Raw genomic sequence first — 20,978 nt, forward strand, 5'->3', positions numbered from 1 at the left:
AACCTACCATGTTGCAGAGAAAGTAAATTTACCCACTATGCAACATGCTTAAAAGTCTGCTGGAGTGTTATTGAAATAACTTTCAATAGTCTGGAAAATCTACAAGTTCACCACCACTACCAAGGTCCCTGCTGTGCAAATTAACGGTTTTGTTATACGTTATCTTCATGCACAGTGCAAGATTATTTTGTATATTAATCCATGTTACATTAACTAAGTCGGGGGGGGGGTGGAATTGCTAGATTTCTGTTTAGGAGAATAATAAAAAATGTATTTCTCAAATTAAACATCTGTTTTTTTTTCTAATTTGATAAGCAGTCAGTGACTGCCAATCCATCAGGTCAGGAGAAAGCCTCTGAAATGGAAACAAATGGGTCTTCTGAGCAAGACCGATCTCACTCCAACAGCAGTACACTATCTGAAAGAAGACTCAGTTGTTCCAGTACCTGTAGCATAGAAGAGGAACACCGGTCAGTTTACGAAATGGTTCAGAGAGTACTACTTTCATCTCAAGCTAATGTGAATTTTATCAATGAAGTTTTTCATCAGGCAAGTGCATATATTTAATAAATACTATCCCCTTCAAAAATATTATTTACTTTGGAGAAAAAGCTCAGCATTTCAATGAAAATAGGTGATTATATATTCTTAAAGGTAATAGAATTTCCAAAGACTTTTCTGAAACTTTGTGTGAGTGTAGAGAACATTTTTCATTTCATAATATGATTGACAATCAATAATTTAACTGAAATCCTACAAATCCAATAGGTCATGAAATAAAAAGTATGATAGAGTGTAATTAAGATATTAAATTACTATCCGTTTTGCCATGACCCTTTTGATGTTTTGATGGGATTGTCAGAAAAATGTACATGTTCTGGTAGCGTTGAATCTTGATTCTCTTCTTGTGCTGTGTTAAGTAATTTTCATTCAAGTAGAGCAAATATCTTTTTGACAGGAATGACTTAAAATAGTGAGCGCTAATGAACTTTTATGCATGGGTAATTTGCCATTATTAGACATAGTACCACATTTAACTGTTTTTGTCTTTCTTCGTTTACCTCTGGCTAAAAAGCAAATCTTCTAGATGTCTATTTCCACTGTTTTCAGGAAATATTTGGTAATGTTCATTGGTTGAGATGCAGACTTGTACTTTGATATCGTCAAAGTATGAATCATTAACCAATTAATATATCTCTACATTGTATTAATTTGAAGGCTGAAGAAGGACTAATGTTGTGCCTTTATTTAAGAAGGACTACAAACATAAGCCAGTAAACTACAGGCTGCCGTCAGTGGTGGAAATGTTACTGAAAGTGGTGGCCAGTTATTGAAAGAGACTGAAGGACAGGATGTATCTGAATTTTGAAAGCCAAGGACTGATTAGGGATCATTCATGTAATTTAGTATGTGGGAAGTCGTCTTAGGAATTTGATTGAGTTTTTTTGAAGTGGCACATAAGAGGATTGGTAAGTGCAGAGCAATAGACATTGATAGGCTGGTTCAGAAGTTCAGATCACATGGGATCCTTGATGATCTAGCCAGTTGGATACAAAATTGGGTTGGTGGAATCAGGAAGAGAAAATTGAGAGGACACACACCAGTCGTCGTCAAGGGATTAGCAGTGGAAAGGGTGAGCAGTTTCAAGCTCCTGGGTGTCAACATCTCTGAAGATCTATCCAGAGCCCAGCGTATTGGTGCAATTGCAACGAAGACATGACAGCAGCTATGTTTCATATAGGTTGTTGAGGAGACTTGGTATGTCACCAAGGACTAGCAAATTTCTACAGATGTACCGTGGAGAGCATTCTACCTGGTTGCATCACTTCCCGGTACAGGGGAGAGGGGGGGTTGTCACTGCACAGGATCAGAAAATGCTGTAGGAAGTTGCAAACTCAGCCAATTCCAGTATGGGCAGTAGTCGCCCCAGCATCAAGGACATCTTCAAAAGGTGATGCCTCTAATAAACACATCTATCATTAAGGTACCCATCATCTAAGACATGCCCTCTTCTCATTACTACCATCAAGGAGAAGGTACAGGAGCCTGAAGACACACACTAAATGTTTTAGGGACAGCTTCTTCCCCTCTGTCATCAGATTTCTGAATGCATGATGAACATTACCTCCCTATTTTTTCCCCTAATTTTTTTCTTCTCTTTTTGGACTATTTTAATGTAATATTATTATTTCTTGTAATTTATGCTGGTTTTTGTAATGTACTTCACTGTACTGCTGCCGCCACAAAGCAACAAATTTAGTGACATATGCCAGTGCTGAATAAAGTCTTCTTGGGCTTCTAGCTAGGTAGAAGTATTGATTTTAACCGGCGTTTTGATAATAAACTCTGTCTTCTTCTTCAGGGATGATACTTGGGAATGTCTAGTCTAATGTTATTTATCCTCCTATCATCCATCCCTCCCGATAGGTTAGTCCTCATCCAGTCAGGTTTCTGCTGTCCCATCTTGTTTACAATCAAATTCCAGTTCTTACTTAGAGTGAGACTTTCCTCTTTGTTAAAGTTCCCTGTGAATGCAGAGCAGCGTATATTGGCCAGAAGGAACACATGGTGGAAACCCGCATTAAGGAGCTCAGGAGGTTTATCCATGTGGGTTACTAAGAAAAATCAACAGTAACAGAATTTTGCATTCGCAGTGGCCGTCGAATTGACTTTGACAGCACAGGACTACTGTGCCATGCCAATGGCTTTTGGGACCACCTGGTGAAGGAAGCCATTGAAATAGAACTAGAGGAAAAGATTTTTAACAAAGATGAAGGTCTTGCTCAAAGTAAGAACTGGAATTCAATTGTAAACAAGGTGAGACAGTGGACACCTGATTTGGTAGCCCTCATCCAATCAGGAGGGACGGATGATGGGGGCATAGTTACCACTGGACTAGACATGGCCAGGCATCATCTCTGAAGAAGATGGCAGATTGTCATCGAAACGTTGGTTAAAATCAATACCTGTACCCAGCTGGAAGCTGAGAAGGGTTATTTGTTATATACGCCAGGAATCCTTTTTCATATGCCAATGATATTAAACCTGATTCCAAATCTGAATCTTTTCCACTCCCTAAGGTACTGATTGTTCAAGAAAATTGTGTAAGGTACTATATCTAGGGTAGCAGGAGAATGTGGAATAAATAAGTGGACTATGTATGGTAGAGGAGCCAAGGGACCTTGTGGTGAATGTCCAGAGTTGTTTTAAGATGACAGGACAGGTCAATAAGATAGTTAAAAAGGCAGAGGCATCAGATTGCAAATGAAGAGTCTCAAGCAGATTAAGGGTCTCAACTTGAAATATCGATGGTCTATTTCCTTTCATAGATGCTGCCCGAGCCACTGGGCTCCTCCAGCATCTTATGTATTGTTAAGGGCATATTGGGGTGTTTTTCTTGATTATGAGAAGCATAGAATGTATAAAGGCAGGAAGGTTTAACTAGAATTGTATACAATGGTTGGGCCACAGCTTGAGTACTACATGTGGTTTTGCTCACTACCATACCGTGATAATTGCAATGGAGGGTGCTAAAGATATTTATAAAGATGACATATACAACTGTGAGGAAATATTGTATAAATTAGGGTTATATACTTGAACACAGAAGTCTGAGAGGTGATTTAATTGAGATGTATAAAATAATGAGAGGCCAAAATCAAGTAAATAGGAAACACCCTTTAAAACTACAACATGTACAATATAAGAAATTGATTGAAAAGTTACAGTCGTCATTGTCGTTAGGTCGCATCTAGAATTTCCATTTGGCGGACGATTTCCCTCCAAGCCATTCTGACATATTGGGAAATCATATACTCGGCAGGTTACAGCAGTGGTTTGCCTTTGCCTACTGTGGGTGAGTTTAAAGAGATCGCTGCCTCTTGCAGTGGGTGACCAGGACGTCTAAGTAGTTTGTCGTGCTCTTAGCGCTCCACAAATGCCTGCTGGCCTGCCTTCTTGCCCGTTGGAGCACTAATCGGTCTCCTCCACTCAGTCTGCCAGGGCCAGACTTCACACGCTGGGACAGGCAGATCCCCTACCTCACCAAGGGTCGAAGACCCGTCGGCTACCCTCAGTTTACCGGGGTGTGGCCGCTGCACGTGTTACAGCTACTTGGAGCCACAGATGGGAGCTGAGCACCAGGTGGGGACCAAGGGTGGACGAGCTGTCCTGAAAAAGGGCATGGCAAGCCCCCCCATCAGAGGTGCTACCCCTCCCTAGACACCCCATACACCCCAAAAAGTTACAGGGGAAATGAAGAAAAAAAAGTATTTTGTGCCCAGAGAGTGGAAGTGGTCTTGAACTATATTCTTGAAAGGGTGGTAGAGGTTGAAATGCTCAATACTTTTCAGAAATACATGGTTGTGTACTTGGAGCAGCTGTGACGTGTAGTCCAACGGATCTGATGGAAAAGGATAGGTGAGTTCCACAGGTTAGGGTCCTAAACTGGAGCAAGAGTAATTTTAGGGGAATTAGGCAGATGTCAATTGAGTGAGCTTGTTTGGAGGAAAAGGAATGAATAGCAAGTGGAACTTACTTTCAGGGTGTAATGGCAAGTGTCCCAGGCAACAGGTGAACAATAAGCTTGGCAAATTTAGGGAACCTTGTTTGACCAGAGATATTAAGGCTCTGGTCAAGAAAAAGGAGGAAGCATACATTGGGTTTAGGAGGGTGGGACTGAGTGAATCCCTTGATGACTATAAAATGATTAAGAATACTTTTAGGGGAAAATCAGAAGGGCATAGAAGGGGTATGAGATGGATCTGGCAAGTAAGGTTAAGGAAAATCCTAAGAGGTTCTATAACAATTTCAGAGTAAAAATGTGGCTAGCGAGACAGAAAGTTCCCTTGGAGATCGGCAGGGTCACCTGTGTCTTGAGTCACAAGACATGGGTGGAATTCTTAATGAAGATTCCTCCAAAATCATGTTTGCTCAAGAGACAAGGCAAACAAGTGAGAAAGTTTTGGAGGACATTTGTATTTCCATGGAGGAGGAATCTGTAACCTTACAGCATATTAAGCTGGATGAATCCCCAGGTCCTGACCCAGTGCATCTTCGGACTTTGTGGAAGACGAGAGAAACTGGAGATACTTGCTTCCTTGTGAGCCACTAGAGAAGTTCACAAAGACTGGAAAATACTGATGTTCCATTGTTTAAAAAGATAAAGATAACTCGGGGAATGACAGGCTAGTCACCCTGACATCAGTACTATAGAGAATCCTGAGGGACAGGATCTACCAGCATTTGGATAGATGGAGTCTGATTAGGGGGTGACAGCATGTCTTTGTGCATGGGAATTTGTGCTTGATAAATCATTTAGAGTTTTTTTTGAAGAAGTAACTAAAAAGTGAATTAGGATAGGGCAATGGATGTTGTTTATTTGGACTTTAGCAATGCCTTTAGCATCGTCTGGCATAGTAGGCTGGTCTGGAATGTTAGATCCCATGGTATTCAGAGAGAACTAATCAGATGGATTCAGAGGATGGTGGTTGCAGGTTGTTTCTGGGAATAAAGGTGAGTGACTAATGGTGTGCTGCAGGGGTCAATGTTGGATACTTTGTTATTATTTATGTGAATGATTTGGATGCAAATGCACAAAGTTTAACAAGAGAGTTTACAGATAACATGAAATTAGGTGTTGGTAGTGAAGAAAATTATCACAGATTATAAGCGGATCTTGATCAGTTTGAGAAGCGTGCTGAGGAGTGGCAAATGGATTTGAATACAGATAAGCATGATGCATTTTGGAAAGTCAAATTAGCGTAGGACTTGTACTACGAATTTTTGGGCACTAGTGAGAAGGACCCTAGTGCATAGTTCATTGAAAAGAGCATCACAGCTAGACAGGGTTGTGTAAAAGGAGGTTAGCATACTGGCCTCCATCAGTGAGGGCACTGAGTAAAGGAGTTGGGACATTATGTTGCAGTTGTCTAAGTCATTAGTGAGGCTGCACTTGAAGTAAGTGTGTTGCCACGTCTAGAAGGCATGAGTTAGAGGGAGAGATTGGCCAGGATAGATCTTTATTCCCTGGAATGTAATAGAATGAGACAGGGGCAAGCTTGTAGAAATCTTTAAAATTATGAGTCATAGATAAGGCAGACAGCCTGTTCCCCAGAAAAGGGCTGTCATAAACCAGGGGACATAAATTTAGGGTTGGAGGGGAAAGATTTGAAAGGGTCCAGAGGGTCAACTTTTCTATTAAGCTGCCAGAGGAAGTGGTTGAGCCAGGTACAATACCATCATTTAATAGGTCCTAGATACAGGAGATTCTGCAGATGTTGGAAACCTTGAGCAATACACACAGTGTGCTGGAGGAACTCAGCAAGTCAATCATAATGAAAGGTCTCAGCCTGAAACATTGACTGTTTATTCCTATCCCTAGTTGCTGCCTGACTTGCTGAGTTCCTTCAGCATTTTCTGTGTTGATTATTTAAGAACTGCTTGGATATAGGTACAAGAGGTGGGCTTTGAGGATTATGGGCCAAATGCAGGAAATTAGGACTGCCTGGGTGTGCAGCATGGACTCAGTGGGCTAAAGGGATGTGTTTGATGGCTGTTGTTGGAAGATGGGATTAGGATGGATAACAATCTTGAGCAGCATGAATGTGACAAGCTCAATGATTCAATGAACCTCATACTCCCATTCCATCCCACCTTCTGTGCCACCCACCACCCCAGTCAACAAGCTCACTCAATCTGTGTCTGGTTTCTTCACGGCCCACCACCATTTACCAGGAATCAAATCTTGTGACTCTTGATCCATTACTCCAAGCTGCCTCCTCCAAATCCTCAGACCCTGGGCCCCTTGCCCATCTAGCACTATTACCACCCACCCACACCATCCTACTACGAGAATTCCCTAATACCTTTTGGAGGGCCTTGTAAGTTTAGGTTGATTTAGCAGCGTACCTCACCATGAGATGTCCCATAAATAAAACTAAGTAATCCACCAGTCAGTGGTCACTATTTCACTTGTAACTTCTTTCAATATGCTTTCAGGTACCTGACTCTTCCAGTATCATGAAAAGTATTTTTTTTCAAGTGACATCGCACTGCCCTCTAGTGGAGAAACCATGTTTAAAATTGCTGACTTTTCGTACTTTTACAATTTTGAATATGTAAAATAAAGTAGTCCTATTGTATTTGGACAAAACCTACATTTTGAATATTCTCAAATTTACGTTTGAATTTTGCAGGCCAAACACTATAATGCTGTTTTAATAACTCCATGGAACAATGCATATGATTTCTAGTAACATCTTTTAATATCAAGCAACACACATAAAAGTTGCTGGTGAACGCAGCAGGCCAGGCAGCATCTCTAGGAAGAGGTGCAGTCGACGTTTCAGGCCGAGACCCTTCGTCAGGACTAACTGAAGGAAGAGTGAGTAAGGGATTTGAAAGTTGGAGGGGGAGAACCTGAAACGTCGACTGCACCTCTTCCTAGAGATGCTGCCTGGCCTGCTGCGTTCACCAGCAACTTTTATGTGTGTTGCTTGAACTTCCAGCATCTGCAGAATTCCTGTTGTTTTCATCTTTTAATATCTGCTATTTTCAAAAGCTCTTCATTTTCCCTAATTCCACATCAAACCCTGTTCTCAATCCACTTCATCCATTCTATATATTGTCAAAGACTGGTCTCATCCCTTTTTCTTAAACTTTTGTTTCAGTGATCATTTCCCTTCTTAGCATTCTTGATTGTTAGCTCATGTATGTTCATTTCTACTTCAAAGTGCTATTGTTGTGTTTTTCAGGAAGTGCTTTGCTTTCTCAGCAGGTTCTAGACTTGGATCATGAGACATTTAAAACAAGAGTACTTGGGCAGTGTCATTCTAACCCATGGTAACACTCTCAGTTGCTAGCACTCTCCTCTGAGTCATGATGCTGTCACTTCTAAACCAGTTCCAGAGATATGAGCACAATAATTTTATTTGATGTTTCAGTGTAGTCATGAAGGAGCATTCTATTTCAAAAGTCGCGTGTCTTGATGAGTTGTAAGCCGATGTTTGTGTTTTTCTTTCATGATGAAAAGACCACCATGAAGCAATTTAAAAACAATGAAGTGTTGACTGTAGTGTCAGTATTTGTGCCTGAATCCTAATCATTGACCAGATGATTTGGGCATTTGTATTTAGTTGCTTGTATGATATTGCACAGACTTGACTGCTCCTTTATATTCTGTTATTTTCAATTGCTAGATTTCAGAAATGCTTAATTTCAGATAACCAACAAATGCAACCCCAGATTAAAATCTCTTACTAGCTCTTCTTTCAGTTAGTCCTGATGAAGGGTCTTGGCCCGAAAAGTCGACTGTACCTCTTCCTAGAGATGCTGCCTGGCCTGCTGCGTTCACCAGCAACTTTTATGTGTGTTGCTTGAAATTCCAGCATCTGCAGATTTCCTCGTGTTTGCCCAGATTTTAATTCATTGGTTTACTTTCTATGTGATATCATTTAAGCTGTGAATTTTAGTTTAATCTGTTGGAATTTATAACCATTAAAATGCCATAGTCTATAATAATTTTTTTCTTATTTTCCTGTATGAAGTATAATAAAGAATTGCAAAATTTCACTTGAAATAAGTCATGAAATGGATATGTCACTGAATGTTCCTTAAAGAAAAGCTTAGTAAAAGAGAGTAAGGGCAGCCCGGTCCTGACGAAGGGTTCCGGCCCGAAACGTCGACCGATCTTTTCCACGGATGCTGCCCGACCTGCTGAGTTCCTCCAGCGTGTTGTGAGTGTTGCACAGTGATGGAGCTAGTAAAGCTGCTGACTCACAGCTCCAGCAACCCAGGGATGATTCTGCTCTCTGGTGCTGAGGCTGTAGAGCAGGGTGTCTCATCCAGGGTTCCATGAGGTGTTGCTAGGGGTTCCGCAGAGATTATGAATTAACAAAAATAAAAACATCATTTTTCAAACTTTGCACAACAAGCAATGCTAGCGTTCGCAGTGGTGGGCAGTGACCCAGCAGCCCTGTCAGCAATCTCAGCCCAGTATGGCAGTGCGCAGTAGGACCATGTTTATTTGGTTGAGTCCATTCTCAGTTTTTGACACGAGATAGGGGAGGCAGTTGATAATCGGTGAGTGCTGTATCATACAAAGGGGTGGATGGTAGGCTGATAATTGGTGAGCACTGTATTGCACAGAGAGGAGGGCAGTAGGCTGATGAGCGTGAGGTGCAGTTTTTGAACACTGAATGGACTTGCCCAACTTGAGCAGTGATGTCAGCCTCTCCCTCCCGAATTACCACCCACAAATTCTCCTTACCCATTGCTGACTGACTTATGGGAGTGAACGAATTCTACCAGTGCAGTAGAAAATTGGAGGGAAATTGTCATTCTAAAGACAGTCCAGTGTGGCAATTTTTTGAAGAGGAGCTGTGAGATGGAAGAGAAGGATTCCAGGTCATTCTAAAGACAGTCCAGTGTGGCAATTTTTTGAAGAGGAGCTGTGAGATGGAAGAGAAGGATTCCAGGCCGATGCCTATGGACAATTCTGATAAGGTGAATGAGGAAGAATTACAAATTTGTGAGTCAACAACAGACACAAAAAAAGTCCGTCTTTACAATGGGTTTTACATGGACTGGTGATTCAAGTTGTCCTATTCCATTGTGCGTAGTCTGTGGCAAACAACTTAGAAATGCAGCAATGGCTCCAGCAAAATTGAAAAGACACTTAACTAGAAATCACAGCCGTATGACACGTAAAAGTGCTGATTATTTTAAACGACTATTGGAATCTCAAAACAAACAGATCGAAGCTTTTGAAAATAATGTCACAGTCGGTAAAAAGAAGCAAGTTATTTAGTAGCTTTAAGACCAGTTCACTAGAAAATGTTTTTAAAATCTTAGTGAAAACCTGGAGGAAGAGTACACCAATCTCCTGCTTAGCAGAGGAAGAGTTCTCAACAGGGTGTTTGAGCTGAAAGGTGAATTGCAGGAGTACTTTCAAGAAAATAGTAGGCCAGGTTTTGCTGAGTGCTCTGAAGATGAAGAATGGTTGCAGAAATTAGCCTACTTAACAGACATTTTTCATCATACGAACCAGTTGAGCAAGTCTCTGCAAGGCCCCGGAGAAAATGTTTTGACTTCAAGTGACAAGATTCTTGAATTTAAAAGGAAACTGAATCTTTAGAAAAATCATATTGCAAAAGGAAATCCAGAAATGTTTCCACTGCTGCTTGGGCTTGAGAGTGAGGAAGGATATCAGAAAGTTTCGAGTCTTATTGAAAACCTCCTGGAAGAACTGCAGAACAAAATTGAACAGTATTTTTCTTCCCTTTCAACACAAGTGTATAACTAGGTGAAGGACCCTTTCTCTGAATCCTCTGCTCAGCCTGAGAACTTGACTTTGAGAGAAGAGGAAAAACTTTGTGAGCTGCACTCTGGTCATGCACTCAAGTTGAGATGTACTGACATGCCCCTGGACAAGTTCTGGATTTCTGTGAAAGAAGCGTATCCTGCCACCATTGGAAAGTGATGAACATTTTGCTGCTGTTTCAACTTCTTACAGGTGTGAGCAGGCTTTTTCTTGTTTAACAAGCATCAAGAGCAAGGATAGAAATTGTCTCATTTCAGTTGAAGATGAAATCCGTGTGTGTTTATTTCAAGTTCAACCCAGAATTGAGAAATTTATTATGTTTACCTTATAAGTTTTTAAATTTTTTGAAAGGGGAAGGAAGAAATTAATTTCAAGAAAGTTAAGCTAAAAAATCATTCTCTACTCAAAAGAGCATTGCTAGTTATTTTTGGATTATTATATCCACAACTTACTGATCAAGCTAGTGTACAGTGAGCTGTAGATATAATAATTTTAATGCGGGAGTGCCCTGAGACCTGAAAATTATTTCAAGGGTTCCTCCAAGGCAAAAAGGTTGAGAAAGGCTAATGAAGAGTATTTCCACCTCCCTGTGACTGCAGAGCTTTTCTCAGGTGCTTTGTAGTTGGTAGGTTAATTGGCCCCTTTAAATTAAACCTCAGTTGGTAGGTATATGGTAGATCTGGGATTGTGAGTTAGAGTCATAGAATACTACAACACAGAAACAGGCCCTTCGGCCCATCTAGTCTGTTCGGAGCTATTAGTCTGCTTAGTCCCATCGATTTGCATCCGGCCCAAAGCCCTCCATACCCCTCTCGTCTGCGTACCTATCCAAATTTCTTTTAGGTACTGAAATCGGATTGTATCCACCACTTCCACTGGCAGCTCATTTCACACTTTCACCACCCTCTGAGTAAAGAAGTAATCCCTCATTTTACCCTTAAAAACTTCACCTTTCACCTTTCACCCTTAACCCATGATCTCTAATTCTACTGTCACCCAACTTCAGTGGAAAAAGCCTGCTTGCGTTTATCTCTCCTTATTCTCCTACACCCTCGGGAAGTCCTGACCGATTCAACCTTTCCTTATAACCCAGTTCCTCAAGTCTTGGCAATATCCTTGTACGCTTTCTCTGCACTTTTTCAATCTTATTGATATCTTTCCTGCAGTAAATGACCCAGAACTGGACACATGTTCAGTAATAATTCTCCAAATTAGGGCCTGCCAATGTCTAATACAATTTCAACGTAGCATCCCAACTTCTGCACCCAATAGTTTGATTTATGAAAGCCAGGTACGAAGTATCATGGGGGATGCCTGCTTATCATAGGTAAATGCCTCACAGAGTGTCCTCAGCCAGCTTGATTCCATTGAAAGAAAGGACCTCAGGATTATAGGTGTAGATGAAGCCACAGCTCGTGAGAAGCTAGCCATCAGTAGTGTACACCACACATGAAAGGTTGCTGTGGCTACTGTGCTATACAAAATGCACACCAGCCACAGCCCTGCAGACCTTTGCGCCATGCTGCCTTCATCTTATGAGAGACGGCGCACCACACGATCAAGTTTATCTATGCCTGCTCATGCTGTTTCAATGCCTGATACGAGAACCCGCACACTGGATAGCAGCTTCCTGCACTGTGCTATCAGAATTGGAACAGCCTTCCAGATGCTGTGGTTGGAAACATCTGCAATGATGGGGTCCAAGCCTTCAAGAGGCAAGTGCACAAACATCTATCATCTCTGGGAGGGAAGTCACATGCTTCTTCATAAGCTATCATGAAGGAGACCAGGATAATGCTCGGTTGTTGGTAGGTAGGGTTAATACCTGACTTTCAAGAACACTTGTGAGTTATGTTCCAGCTGGACTTGGTCGTTAAACTGCTGGAGAACAGTGCAGAAAGAACAGGTGCTGTTTTCTCCCGGTAGGGATTAGTTTTTAGTTCCAAGTGCTCCTGCCACGTTTTGTCACCCTGCAACCTTATCCTTCAATCTCTTTGAATTATGGAGGACAGCATGTGTATAAATGTCTCTCTCCAGCAGACTTCATCATGATCATCATGACTCCAGTATTTCTACTATTTTTTAATATTTCTTAATTGTACATATGATTTTTTTTGTGTTCTATCGCTGAGCAGCAGTGAACCATCTGATTGGCCTATCAGAGTTCTCTTTGGGAACTAGTTGACTTGATCAGCATTTCTGATCTGGCTATTGTTCACGATTGCACTTAATTTAAAAAAAAGCCAATATGCCAGAAGATCTCCTTATGACCCTGTCTACTTGTGACACCACTTCCAAGGAATTATGGATCTGTAATCCCAGATTCCTCTGTTCTACTGCACTCCTCAGTGCCCTACTCTCACTGTGTAAGTCCTACACTGCTTTGTCCTCCTAAAGAGCAACACCTCACACTTGTCTTCATTAAGTTCCATTTGCTATTTTTCACCCCACTTTTCCAGCTGGTCAAGATCCTGCTGCAAGCTTTGATAGCCTTCTTTGCTATTCACTACACCTCCAGTCTTTGTTATCCACAAGGTGTTGATCTAGTATACTGCATTATCATCCATCGTTGATATAGATAGATAGATAGATAGATATACTTTATTAATCCCGAGGGAAATTTGGTTTCGTTACAGCCGCACCAAGAATAGAGCATAAATATAGCAATACAAAAAACCCCAACAATCGAACACCAAAATACAAACTATGCCAGATGGAAAATAAGTCCAGGACCAGTCTATTGGCTCAGGGTGTCTGACCCTCCACGGGAGGAGCTGCATGTTCGATGGCCACAGGCAGGAACGACCTCCCGTGCCGCCAACTGTTGTATCACGGTGGAATGTGACCAAGTCCAACATTAAAAAGTTCAATATCCAGTCTGCAAACATGTTCCTCAATCGTAATATACCCTGGATTGCACCATCCGTTGTTAGCCAGAACAGCAAGCACCCAATTCCTTTACGCTTACCGCTCTCAGTGCACTTCCGGTCAGCCGGAACGGTATTACCCACCGAACTCCTCTTCTCCAAAAGTCTCTGTTGTCTTGACCCGGTCCTCTTTCCTCGGCTTTGTGATCCCCCTTTGTGTGTTTTCCTCCGGATTTCAGCAGGGGTGTCCACTGCTGTGTTCGCTAAGCCGGCCGGTCTTTGCTAGTCAAACAATAATGGACCTAGCACCATTCCCTGCAGCATACCATCAGTCACAGGCCTCCAGTCAGCGAGGCAAACATCTACGACCACTCTCTGGCTTCTCCCATCAAGCATATGTCTAATCCAATTTACTACCTCATCCTGAATGCCAAGCGACTGAACCTTCTTGACTAATCTCACATGCAGGACCTTGTCAAGGGCTTTGCTAAAGCTCATATAGAAAACATTCACTGCCTTGCCTTCATCAACTTTCCTAATAACTTCCTTGAAAAACTCTATAAGTTTGGTTAGACATGATCTGCCATGCAGAACGCCGTGTTGACTATGCCTAAACGGTCCGCAACTTATCAAATATTTATATATCTGGTCCCTTAGAATACTTTCCAATAACTTACCCACTGCTGGTGAAAGGCTCATAGGCCTTAAATTTTCTAGCTTATTCTTAGAGCTAATGGAACAACGGTAGCTATCATCCAGTCCTCCAGCACCTCACCTTTTCCTAAAGACGTTTTAAATACATCTTCGAGGTTCTGTGTGATTTCTGCACTAGCATCTCACAAGGCTTGAGGGAACACCTTGTCAGGCCCTGGGGATATTATGCACTCTAATTTGCCTCAAGACAGTAAACAATTCCTCCTCTGTAATCTGCATACAGTCCATAACCTCACTGCTGTTTTGCATCACTTCAATAGAGTCCTTCTCCTGAGTAAATGCAGATGCAACAGATCTATTTAAGATCTCCCCCATCTCTTTTGTATGATTACAACATCCAAATGGTGGTTGTGTGAACAAGGTTAGTTTAAATGGATGCTTTTTAGTTGGTTTGGACTTGGTGGACCAAAGGATCTGTTTCTATACTTTATAACTCAGTAACTCCGTGACTCTAAAATTAGATGGCATATTTGTAAATTATTAAATTCTATTCTTGTATATGCTTGAATACTTTCTTCCCAAGCAATATCATACAGATTTTACCTGGAGAATAAATTACACTATTTAAAATTCCATGAGGGCTGAGGAAATGTTGATAGAATTTGCAAAGGAGGAAAGTTATTTGGTCAGTGTTAGCCAAAATATCCAGGACAATGCTGCTCTTTCATTATCTGATTACTGTACCATTCACTTAGATACAAATCGATTTAATAAGTACTCTTCCTTCATGTGAAGTTTCATCTATGTTGTGAAATACAAAGAAAACCATTTCTGGATTGAGCCTGACAACAAAGTGCCTTATTTGTCATAATCATCAGCTTACCAACTCCCAGTCCAATATCTGAGCATGTGTTTTGGAGACTGGCCCCATAGGTTTACTGGCTGCCAGCATCTTCTGTCATGTGGTAACTCAGTTCACCAACAAATCTTGACTTTCCAACTGTTCAGAAAATGAATGGTTCTCGTACACAGAGCACTGTCATAACTTGGGAACAACCTGTATGTTGGAAATGATTTGGGAAGGTAAACTACTCGATATGACTGATTGGCAACCAAAACCAATTTTTCTGTAGAGTTAATCCTATTCTTCTGATTCCATCCCTAAATAGTTAAATAATGTTGCTTTGTTATTTTTATGACCATTTGATTTTCTTTCAGTGGTCTCAAGGCAAATTTATTGTGCAATCATTGAAAATATGAGGTATTTTTAAAATGCTTCCTTGTAACCATTTTGGTTCATTTGCATGACAATCCAGCATGTTGTCCATCATGCAGTTCTCAATTCCTGTTGTCAGCATGATTTTCTTTGAGAATAAATAATTTTTTCAATGTTCTTAATAAATTAATGCAAAACTTTCATATTAGATATAATATTCATAAATCTCCAGTTTAAGTTGGCATTAAATAATAGTTTACTATTTGCCTTAAGTATAAATTAACTGCATTAGAATTGGCAGATGGAGAAACTTGCACTTCAACTATGTTTTTTAACTTTTAGGGGTTTCTGCTACCTTCTTGTGAAGCATCAGCAATAAAAAAAGTTGTCAGAGTTTATCGGAAATGGATCTTGCAAGAGAATAAACCTTCATTTATGGCAGAGCCAGATGTAATTGACACTGATGAAGATACAGTTGATCACTCAGAGCAGCTCTCTCTAACGCTGTCAAATAACAAAGAGGTAAATAAGTAAAGTTTTTGAATTGCAGCACGTAGTATTGAATATTTTTATTTTTCATGTAACGTGGTTTGCTTAAACCACATTATGTATTCAAAAACTAACAGTGTGACTTTCATGTGTATTCTTGAAGCAACCTGTGCTTTGGAGTGAATCCAAGTATAAAATGACATTATAAAATTCTTTACAGAGCAGCCTCAGGATTTGCCTTTCAATGAAATTCATAGGTCCAGAAGTGAGCGTGCTTCAAAGATTTGGTTTAAAACATTCTCGAGTCTCTTACAGAAAACATGAAATTTTGTCATGTTATACTTGACTTCTGAATGTTTCATGTCGATTATTAATGGAGTGTTTCTTATTAGTTGAAAATGCAAACCTTTCTAACGAACATGACAAATTGCTGCAAAGATGAAGTAAATTCACTTGAGTATCTTTATGACTGACAGAAATAGGACAACTTTGATGTTCTAAGTCTAATGTATGTATTTCAAACAAGATATAGTTGCACCTTCGACATTTAATAGAAAAGTAATACCAATTCCAGAAAAATAGCTTGATACCTTGTCATGCACCACAAAAATATTGTTAATGTTATTCTAGACAGGTCAAATTTGATTTTGTAAAAGCTATGTATACAGCTATTCATACATGAATATAAAATTTGCTAATTATTATGTGATACATTGAAGGATGATAATTCTAGATAGATGTTTTGGCTAATTGTCAGTTAACACAATACTTGGAAAAATGTGAAGAAAGTACTTTTCCGTTTGCAAGATTGCAAATCTTGATTATTAAAGTATGTAAACTTCAACATTTTTCATGTTTTTAAAGTCCATTCAACAGGCAAGGCACAAGCGATCATCTAGCTGGGGAAGAACATATTCATTTACAAATGCTATCAACCGGGGCTGTATTTTTGAAGAAGAAAACAGAAATGTTCAGGCTGGCATTCAGTCAACATTGCAAGTGAGTATTGATGCAGTTATTCTGTAAGCTGCTCTAACTTTTGTTGCCAGTGATTCTACTACTTTTTTCTTTTGTTTTCTGGCTACAATTGCTTTTCTTGAAACAAGTGTAAACTGTATTTTGCTTTTTCTTGAATATTCTCTTACAGCAGGAAAATATATGGCTCCTTAATTTCTCTTAGTTTGTGACTTGTTCAAAGCTGCAACGTCACTGTGTGGGATGTTTATCTCCTCTCTGTACATAGTGAGTTGCAATTATGAATCTTGTGGCCTGGGGTAGTCACAACAGACTAGTGGAGTTGATTTCTACAAAGAAGATTTTATACTCACCCTCCATCTGACTGTTAATTCTGCATTTAGAGAACATGAAGCAGGTCACTGTTTACACCGACAAAAAAATGGTTATTTGGATTGACTAAATTTCCCTGCAGTTTGTCTGTGTTTCTATGGTTTAAGGCAATTCATGCTCATCTAGGCACCTTCAAATGTAAGAATTTCTGCTTCCCACTGTTTTAGGCAGTGAGATCCAGATCCCTGAGCATATTTTTTTCCATTTGGATTTGCTGGTGTTCTTTAGATAAAACTGGTTAATCCATGACCTGGTGAATTTTTCCAGTACTGTACATTTTTTCAGATGTGTAGCATTTGTAGTATTTTTTAATGCTCTTGCGATATTTGTGCTCTCTTTCATAAAGTACTCAGGAGAGTGAATATAGAACTATAAAATGTATAAAGGAGAGTATAACGATAATTCCATTTGTTGTCTATTTTAAAGTGAATCAAAGTGCAGTCCATCCTGTTTTTCAAAAGTTCAAAGGTTCATTTCTTATCAAAGTATGCAACTCTGAAGTTCTTCAATTCACCATATAGCCATGAAACCAAGAAAGAAAAGAAAGGCAGCATGATCGTCAACCCCCAAATTCCATCTCTTCAGAAAAAAAAGGAGCAAATACAGAACAGGCACATCAACCCCCAAATCCCCCTCCCAGCGCAAAAAAAAGAAGGGCGGGTGAAAAATCACAGAATATAAAAACTATAAGACTGAAAAATAGAGCCTATAGTCCAAAGTCCACGTCGAAAATGCAGTAAAGACCTGGACAGTGCTCTCCCAGCCTGGGCACTACAGCAGGCTCTACAGAGCACCGACCAAAAGACAGACATCAGCACTCACCCTCTGAACTTGCTTCAGTGCTTCAGTCACCATCGTTGCTTCAATCGGCGAACAATGGAAGCTTTAATCGGTGAAATGGAGCCAAATGTTGTCTTGTTACAAGCCTGCCTGCTACGAGCTTTATGTGTACTGCCTTCCAGAATCTTGCCAGAGACCGCAAAGCGCTAGAACACCCAAGCAATCTCCAAACTTCTGCACTCACCTTGATGTTTCAAATGCTCTGGTTGCTGTAATCAGCAAACAATAGAATCTTTAATTGGCGAAACATCGGTTCGCACCCCATCCTGCAGTCTTCTCACCACGAGGTTCGTTCACGCTGCCTCTGCCTGCCAGAATCCTCTTGGAGGTTGCAGGCTGAAACGACCAAATGATCTCCAAACAGCAAAACACAGGCTCCAACAATTCCAGAATCACATTCAATACGAGAAATAAATGTAAAAGTCATACAGGAAGTGACAAAGATTGTTTCATGATCTAGCAGAAGATGTCAACCAAAGGAGCATTATACACAGGCGCCATCTTGACTGGAAGTGCAAATGAATTGAAACATTGGACAATGTTACTGAGATGAAGTTAACGATAGAACAAATATTAGACCCAAAACTCCACTCAAGGTCAAAAATGAGCAGTCCGGTTCAATGTCAGGCAATTTTCAGGGAAAAAAGTATAATCAATGATTAGGGATCAGCATTTGTAACAGGACTGAAAGTGATGTTGTCAGCTTTCATCCAAGTTTTTGCTCTTAATGACCATTTGTTGAGAAGTCAAGAATGCACTAATATACTCTATTTATGTGAAATTTATAGGTCTTTTTGACGAATTCTGCAAATGTGTTCCTGTTGGAACCCTGCAATGATGTCTTAAAGATCCTCGATGAACAGATTGATGTGTGCAAGGCTGTCCTGAGTATCTATAGGCACATGATCATGGAGTTAACCATGAACAGAAAGACATGGTGAGTAATAGCACTTACCTTTAAATACTGCATTTAAATTTTGAATAAATTAATGATTTCCATTCACGAAAGTAGTGTTTTTAACATAGCAAAAGTTTACCAAAGTCCCTCAACTCACTGGCAAAATAATTCTGAGGACGTATGACAAAAGGCTGCATCAAAGAACTATGTTTTAAAAGGAGGAATGAGGGGATGGTAGACCTTTGAGGTTTTCTGTAGGTCAGCAGGACATTGATCTCTTTTGGAGAACATGCAGCCATGTGAGAAAGATTGCATATTGGTGCAAGCTATCCAAAACATCGCTGTGTGGGTTTTGATTTCAAACCAAGCTGAAGGAGGTATGAGGATTTCAGTAGCAAATGAATTGAAGCACTGGACAATGTAACTGAGATGGACTTGATGATTGAACAAATATTAGGTCCAAAACTCCACTCAAGGACAAAAATCAACAGTCTGGTTCAATGTCAGATAATTTTCAGGAAAAAAACTAGAATCAACGATCAGGGATCAAAGATTATAACAAGGCTGCAAGTGATATTGTCAGCTTTCATCCAATTAAAAACTGGGAAGTTTCTGCTCCTCCGGTACTTGATGCCGGACAAAAACTTTGACAGTTTACTGAAATTGATTGAAAATTAGTCAGCAGACCCTGATAAGATAAAACTGGATATCATCAGCACATGTAGAACGTGACTTGTTTTTGGATGATGATGTTGTTGAGGGGCAGTACAGAAAAGTAATTGGGAAGAGGCAAGGGTAGAAGTTTGGGGTACAGTATGGGAACAGAAAGAAAAACTATTGGTGATTCTCTGGCTATGATTAGATGGTTAATGATAATTGTAGAAATAATGCATTAGAAGCATGTTATATGGTTGTTGGAGGAGAAGTAAATTTACCCATGTCATAATGACATAGATAAGGACTGAACATAGAAGATGGCATGAGTGATCTTCTATCTCCTCACAACCTACACTTGATGGACAGCAATCCAAGATATAAAAAACACAATTACAGTTTCAGATGTGCTTTAATTTTGAGAAAAGTTTCAGGCTTTTGTCAAAGTTTGTCAAAGTTGCAATAATCATCATGCTAAAATACTGTTACCCATACTTTTGCCCATACCAGACACTATTTACATTGTATGTCATTCTCCCGTCAACATTTAAACTTAAGATACAATAACATATCCTCACAGTGAAGATCACTTAATATAAGTTAACCATGGAATGATAGTAGACATTGAGGATTTAAACTCTGATAAAGGCAAATGCTCCTGGTTCTTTTTATGTTACTAGGTAGTTTTATCTTTTCCATGAAGTTTATTGTTCAGTCAGTTAATTATACAATAAAATTATAACTCTGTGCTGTAATATGTTGCAGACAAATTTATGACTTGCTCCTGCTTTTTATACAAATTGGAAGTTTATTTTCACATTACAAAAGATCTATTCATTTATGTCTATATTCAGCAAAGATTTCATCCATATAATCACAATACATGTTGGTGGCAGTTGAGCTGAGTTTGCCATATTAACAAGTATATTGATTCAGACATGTTGTATGTAAACCTTTCAAATGACCAGGTTTTTCTTTTATATAGGGAGCAACTTCTGCGAGTATTGCTGAAGATCACTGAAACAATTATGCAAAAGCAACAGGATTTGCATAATCAAGATATTTTTGCGCAACATATGGCTGAACTACTTTTTCGGGTAAAATGTGCAAATACTTTAATGGGAAGTGCTGTGTATAATGGGTGAATAAGCATTATGAGTACAGTAACAATAGTTGCTGCTGGACTTGCTGTAGTTTAGAGATGACTACTTTCAGTATTTTTGATTCCTTTTTTAGGTTTCCAATATCCACTGTATTTGTGTGTGTGTGTGTGTGTGTGTGTGTTGTTTCCAATGTACTTCAGCGACCCCTTCACCATCAGGTCTGACCACATGGAGGTGTTGGGGATCTGGTTCGGAGGGGCTGAGGCGTGCAACAAGAACTGGCAGGAGCGGACTGCCAAGGTGAAACAGAAACTGGGACTGTGGGGAGGGCGCTCCCTGTCGATAACGGGCAAGAACCTGGTCATCAGGTGTGAGGTGCTCTCAGGGCTGCTGTACTTGGCGCAGGTCTGGCCCGTCTCCCGCTCCTACAGCTCAGAAATCATCCGGGCTGTCTTCAGATTCGTCTGGGGATCCAAGATGGAGCGGGTGAGACGGACCGTCATGCACAAGTCCCTGGACAACGGGGGCAAGAACGTCCCCAATGTCGCCCTCACCCTGATGGCCAGCTTCATATGTGGCTGCATCAGGT

General features: G+C 40.2%; 1 protein-coding gene across 14 annotated transcripts in view; it reads left to right on the forward strand.

Annotated features, from left to right (window-relative positions):
• ralgapa2 (Ral GTPase activating protein catalytic subunit alpha 2) overlaps positions 1–20,978 on the forward strand; it is a 560,288-nt gene that overhangs the window by 165,894 nt on the left and 373,416 nt on the right. For 13 of the 14 annotated variants that reach the window (XR_011886861.1, XR_011886862.1, XR_011886864.1 and 10 more), the window contains exons 10-14: positions 316–549; positions 15,401–15,580; positions 16,412–16,546; positions 18,523–18,671; positions 20,272–20,383. Coding sequence is in view for 10 of the 14 variants with exons in the window: in XM_072265566.1 (XP_072121667.1) it covers positions 316–549; positions 15,401–15,580; positions 16,412–16,546; positions 18,523–18,671; positions 20,272–20,383 (810 nt within the window). In the remaining 4 variants the exon portion in view is untranslated. The remainder of the gene's footprint in view (positions 1–315; positions 550–15,400; positions 15,581–16,411; positions 16,547–18,522; positions 18,672–20,271; positions 20,384–20,978) is intronic. The other variant, XM_072265569.1, reaches the window with a different exon arrangement.

This window comes from Mobula birostris, chromosome 8, assembly GCF_030028105.1.
Source record: "Mobula birostris isolate sMobBir1 chromosome 8, sMobBir1.hap1, whole genome shotgun sequence".
NCBI classification, from domain to species: domain Eukaryota; kingdom Metazoa; phylum Chordata; class Chondrichthyes; order Myliobatiformes; family Myliobatidae; genus Mobula; species Mobula birostris.